Source organism: Nymphaea colorata, chromosome 1, assembly GCF_008831285.2.
Source record: "Nymphaea colorata isolate Beijing-Zhang1983 chromosome 1, ASM883128v2, whole genome shotgun sequence".
Classification (NCBI taxonomy): Eukaryota; Viridiplantae; Streptophyta; class Magnoliopsida; order Nymphaeales; family Nymphaeaceae; genus Nymphaea; species Nymphaea colorata.
In genome coordinates, this window is record NC_045138.2 from 27,665,579 (window position 1) to 27,671,463 (window position 5,885).

General features: G+C 41.5%; 1 protein-coding gene across 1 annotated transcript; it reads left to right on the forward strand.

Moving 5' to 3' along the window:
* Positions 1-2,762: 2,762 nt before the first annotated feature.
* On the forward strand, positions 2,763-4,294 carry LOC116251336 (serine acetyltransferase 5-like). The gene has a single exon (XM_031625541.2). It carries the CDS (start codon positions 3,222-3,224, stop codon positions 4,128-4,130), a length of 909 nt encoding a protein of 302 aa, XP_031481401.1. The 5' UTR covers positions 2,763-3,221; the 3' UTR covers positions 4,131-4,294.
* Positions 4,295-5,885: the final 1,591 nt, after the last annotated feature.

A 5,885-nucleotide genomic window follows, 5' to 3' on the forward strand; every position in this document is an offset into this window, starting at 1 on the left:
TCTTCTAGTTTCTACTATTTGCATTAATACACAAAAGTTCATCCTTTCCTGTTTAGCCATGTCTCCTCTTTCTTGGTTAGCCTGTCAAGTACTTAATGCTTTAATCTACTTGTGAAGGCACAATCTCCATTAAACTTCCAGGCCATGCAAACAAGCAATGACAAACAAGTTTGCTAGCTGAAAGAAGGACCAGAAGAGTGACATGTTTTTTGGCTCATCCACAAGCTGCTGCCTGCTAGGTTGTACACGTAGCTAGGTAGGTTGGTTGGGGCTCCAAGATGAAGAGAGTAGGGTTTGATACCCGGGATGGGCAAATTCTTTATAAGCTATCCTGCACGCTTGGCTCAGCTGTTCAGTTTACTTTGTGAAATCGCAACCTGAACCGCATCACTCAAAGAACTTATATTTCTTTTCGCCTAAAAGGGAATTGTATAAAACTATACAGATTATAAAACTGTATAGAATGCTCGACTGCAATCTTATATTCCACACATGAAAAAAGGTACTTTCTGCTATCATGTTTGCTTATAACCCATTACGAAAATACATTTTCCCCATTTATCACTTTTTCTACAAGAAATCACTTTGTATTGTCTAATTGTAGAGGCATGTGGGATCGATCTTTTGCCTTCTATCACCCTAGCTATAGTGAAGTTTAGCTACACTCGTTTTTCTTCTATTTTCCCCTTCTGCATTGAATTAATAATGAGAACTAACAAGATTTATAATTATATGTATATTCTGTGCTATAATATAATATGTATATATAATGTTATATATTATATTTAAATATACTATATTATATGTCACATACTGTTTAATATGTTATGTATGTACAGATATGTAACGAATATGGTCTTTATATATATATATATATATATATATATATATAAACTCACATTTTCCTCCTTTTGTTCAAAACCTTTAGAGGGCAGGCTTAGTAACAGCTATAAATTGTAGGCTTTAAATGAGACTACTTGAAACTTCGTCTTTCTCCAGTAGTTTTATCTATAATAAGATATTCATTTATTTATTTGCAAAAATAATTGCAGACTGCTTTCCTCCTTGTACCACACAGCAGATTTATTTGTTGATCTACTTTGTTGTTGTCCAGGTTCAGTGGATCTATCTGAATACAGCCAATGGCTAAACAACTTGCTAGAAGAAACACGTCAGTTATGGGTCGCTTGTCTGAGCATATAGAGACACACACACATATATACATAAATATGAAACTTTACAGAAAATATGCTCAACTTTCGGACGAGTTATAACCAAAGCATACTTTTGAAGAAGTAGCAAAAACATACTCAGGTTTCAGTTTCTTCATTTGATTTGGCCGTCTGCCTTACACATAAAAGAGGTGGTTAACGAAATATAAACATAAGTATGCATTTGTTGTTCCACCAAAACTACAGCAGTCTTTAGAATATGTCTATCATCTACTTTATCATTCTCCAGCAATGCGTGGTAATGTTCTTGTAAATAAAGGATAGATTCAACACATCTTAACAGTGAATTTTTGAACCTTTTGCCAAAACTTCAACTGTCCCCTTACTGTGTCTATAGTTCGAAACTTATAAGCATACTTTTAGGTCATTTTATTCGAATATCTTAGATATAATAAATATGTATCCTAACCAAATCTCAAAACAATACTATGGAATTTGTAAATCCTATTCAAGCCTTCGAGTAGGCACATCAATGACTATACTTCTAGCTTCAAGCTATAATAATCACGTATCAGTTGAAACTTAGAAAAAGAAAAGATAAAATCGTTAATGCTTACTTGCGAACACTTACGGAAATGCATTACATATGATTTGTTTTCAATTTTCTTGGAGGGTACCTGATAAGAAAAGCATTGCGTTTTTTCAACATATGTTTCTAAAACACTGTTATAAGAACATCATGTTCTTACCTCATATAATATGGTGCCATTATTATCCAATATTTAATTGTCGAATAAGGACAAATTCTGTAATTACAATATATTTCTTGAAAAAAGAATACGATGTTCTTGCCAACATTTTCTCATCAAACACCCCCTTAAAATTTTGAATCTGTCAAGAGATGAGTCCCAAATTGGTGCCGATTCTTTTTAGTTAGTAGTAAATAGAACTCAGTTAGTGAGTGCAGCTTTATGTTAAAAAACTTTCAAACGAGAATCACTATCGCTGATTTTAGCCTGACAAGATTTTGACTAAAGTTGCTATCATTCAACCTAACTGAATCTCGACTTGGATTGAACCACACACGAACAAAATCCCATCTCACTAAACCTTTGTTCATGGACTCCCATTTCACTCGTTTCTTGTCATTGGGAATTATCTCGACTGGTAAGTTCTTCACGTCCGTCTCACCTTCTATATAGTGATCGGATTTGATGCAGGCAAAAAATAAGAAAAACTTGAAGGACTCCGATACTGATCCGCTTGCTGCTCCAGTTATCATTCTATGAACTCTCGTGAAAACAGCTACACCGCAATGGCTGAAGCAACAAGGATAAGACTAGGGGCGGCTGCTCCACTTCCCCATGAAAGTTCTTGGAGAAGCGCATCATTTATTGACTTTGTGCATTTCGAGCAGGCTGGAACGACACAGTGATGAATTCATAGTGGTCAACTTCAACTTCAATCAGATTCGGCCGCTGTTTAAATCATATAATTCTGACAAAAAATATACATTTAAAGCCTTTCAACATTTTATATGAGAGTCGTAGCATTGCAGAAAAACATGACACAGCTACATATGGGATTGCAATTATAAAAGATCGATGAATGGTATGGAACATGCAACTTGGTTAGTAGAAAAAACTTCATTTTCTACATAAAATTTCATTTTTAGCGAAGTGATAAAATTCAGGATCTGGTGTGAAACTATGGCAGCTTGTAATTGACGAAGAACCGAGCTTTCCCTTCCAACCACAGCCAGAGAAGAAATTTAAAAAGAAAAGCTAGCGGTAGATAATCTTCAAGCAACAATCCAACTCCTCTGTCACAAACTTGGCCCTTCACTCCTGCCGGCTGCCGCTGCGATGATCGTTCCCGGTACGTAGATCAGTGGGTGTCTCCGCTCTACAAATTAAAATCCTCTCCCTTTCTGTCGAAGCTGTGCTTCCCTGTCTCAGAGAGAGGGAAAAAGGGTGGGGTGAAGGAAGCTGTCTCCGTCTTCTCTCTAGATTACTGTCACTCGTCCCGCGGAGGGAGAGAAAGAGACAGATGACAGCAAGCGAGGAGCCACCGGCCGAAAGTGGCATCACCACCACCTCACCAACGGCAGCACTGACGGCGGCGCCCATCTCCAGCGACGCGAAGGAAGCGTGGGTGTGGGAGCAGATCAGGCAGGAGGCAAGGAGGGACGCAGAGGCGGAGCCTTCTCTGGCCAGCTACCTCTACTCGACCATCCTCTGCCATCCTTCCCTCGAGCGCGCCCTTTCTTTCCACCTTGGCAACCGCCTCTGCTCCCCAACTCTTCTTTCCACTCTACTCTACAATCTCTTCCTCGACTTGCTATCGTCCTCCCCTTCCCTCCGCTGCGCCGCCGTCGCCGACCTCCTAGCCGCGCGCCTCCGAGATCCCGCCTGTTCCTCCTTCTCCCACTGTCTCCTCAACTACAAAGGCTTCCTTGCCCTCCAGGCCCATCGAGTCTCTCACAACCTCTGGCTCCAGGGCCGCTCCGCCCTAGCCCTTGCTCTGCACTCCCGCATCTGCGACGTGTTCTCCGTCGACATCCATCCTGGTGCTCGCCTTGGCTCCGGCATCCTCCTCGACCACGCCACCGGAGTCGTCATCGGGGAGACCGCCGTCGTTGGGGACAACGTCTCCATCCTTCACCATGTCACGCTCGGGGGAACCGGCAGGACTGCCGGCGATCGCCATCCGAAAGTTGGTGACGGTGTCCTCATTGGCGCCGGGGCCACCGTGCTTGGAAACGTGAGTATCGGCGAGGGAGCGAAGATTGGCGCCGGGTCCGTGGTGCTCATCGACGTTCCTCCCAGGACCACAGCCGTTGGCAATCCGGCGAGGCTCGTCGGCGGACGGGCACACCCGGCGAAGAACAATGACCTCCCCGGCGAGAGTATGGATCATACCTCGTTCATTAATCTGTTGGCGGAGTTCGCTGGTTGATGTCGTCTGTTTCCATCTTCTTCTTCATGGTTTTTTTCTTCTTCTTTTCCATTGTTGGCGGCTGCAGACGCTTTATATTTTTGGAGTATGAGCATGTTGTATAGTACAGAAATTACAGAACTCACGAATAAATTTGGAGAAAATTTTGCCCTTTTTTGGTGTTACATATCGTTACGTTCTTGTGGCTTTGATTGCTAGGAAGGTGATGACAAATCAAAATATAGCTGTTTCAGTTTGCAGGCACCGGGTATCTCAAAATTGATCTTCTTCTTCCCTTCCCTTTCCTCTATCCCCATGTTTACATCTTTTTCCTTTTCATCTGAGATTCTGTTTTGGTCATGGCAATTGGTTTGTTGGGTATTCCTCACATATTCATTCTTTTACTACTGTTTTATCTTAAAGAGTGAGAGTTCGTTGCACCTGAATCACGAAGCCTTGTGCCTGGTTCTCACAGGGTGAAGGCCGGACTTCATATAGAATCCTCAAACTGTCCATGTGTATATTCGTGTTCGCGTTGCGTACTTCAATGTTTTGAGCTAATTAGTGTTCACGGCTTCATCTTCCAGTATGAGAACAATGCCAACGTAAAAAACTTGGTGGTTCGCAGAAATAAATTAAAAGGGAGCTTGCTACTTGCTAGGTTTGAACTTGCTAAACTGTGCTTCTTAACTTAAAGTAAGGGCTAATGTATTCTAACAGATTGGAGAAATTATCATTTCGCTGAATTCTTACTCACATCTAGCCTGTCTTACTGACTAGTGGCCAATACAATGTCGGATTCTATACTGATTTGTTTCTATCCGCAGTCACTTTTTGTGTTCCACGTTCAAAGATCGGCGATGGTACCTTGTGCTTCAGCATCTAGTTTCTTACGACTGTGAAGAGTTTCTAAAATTCGGTGGAATTCGTATTTCTAGCGATGCTTCTGCATTTGTGCTCGCGTTTACTCTGAGAGCTGAGGCTTTGAGGTTCTGCTAATCCTTACCAAGCAGCTATTCTGCTCTTGGCCGTTTATGCCTTCTCTTGAGGACCCACCAATGCTAATTCAGTATGTTCAGCAGCATGATACCATTTGCTGTCTTAATTGCAGTAAAGGGAGCTTCATTATTTGTCTTATTCTTTCTGGAGATCGGAACTTTTCTGTTGAACGTCGGGTTGAGTCCAAAAAATAAAAATATTCAGCGTAGAGGGTTTTCAATTTCTTATAGTTGCGTCGAACTTGTTATGGCTTTCTTTCTGGTTTCTATTACTACAGTGGTAAATTGGGCCAAGTTCTTTTTGCGTGGTATACTTAAGGATGTGGTTTCTGCAGCACGCGGTAGTGTTACTGTCAACTTATGACTTGGCTTAGAGCAGTTCTTGGGAGGACAAGGGAAGTTGGTCTTATTCGTTCTGATTTTATTTACTGTGATGCTGAGCAAACTCGTTGCAAGGTCGTGTAATACGTTAACCAGTGGGAAGAATTCCACAGTTGCAAGGATTCACACTTTTTGATCAGACATTATCTAACAGAGCATTCTGCACTCACAAAAAGCAATCTCAATACTTTTTTTCTTGTTCGATCACCACTCGTTTCATTCATGATGATCACTGTGTCGCCATCAGAGGCATCTTTCACAAGATCAAAATGTGCGGTTCAAGTGTTACGCTGTCCACGAACGTGATCACGATTTCTGGCTTTCGGAAAAATAAACAAACGGATACCAGAAGCAAGAACGGAGAAGAGAATTCCATCAAACATTCGACTAACATAGG

Excerpts from the sequence above, each read along its gene's own strand:
- LOC116251336 (XM_031625541.2), top strand. The coding sequence starts at position 3,222 with ATGACAGCAAGCGAGGAGCCACCGGCCGAAAGTGGCATCACCACCACC.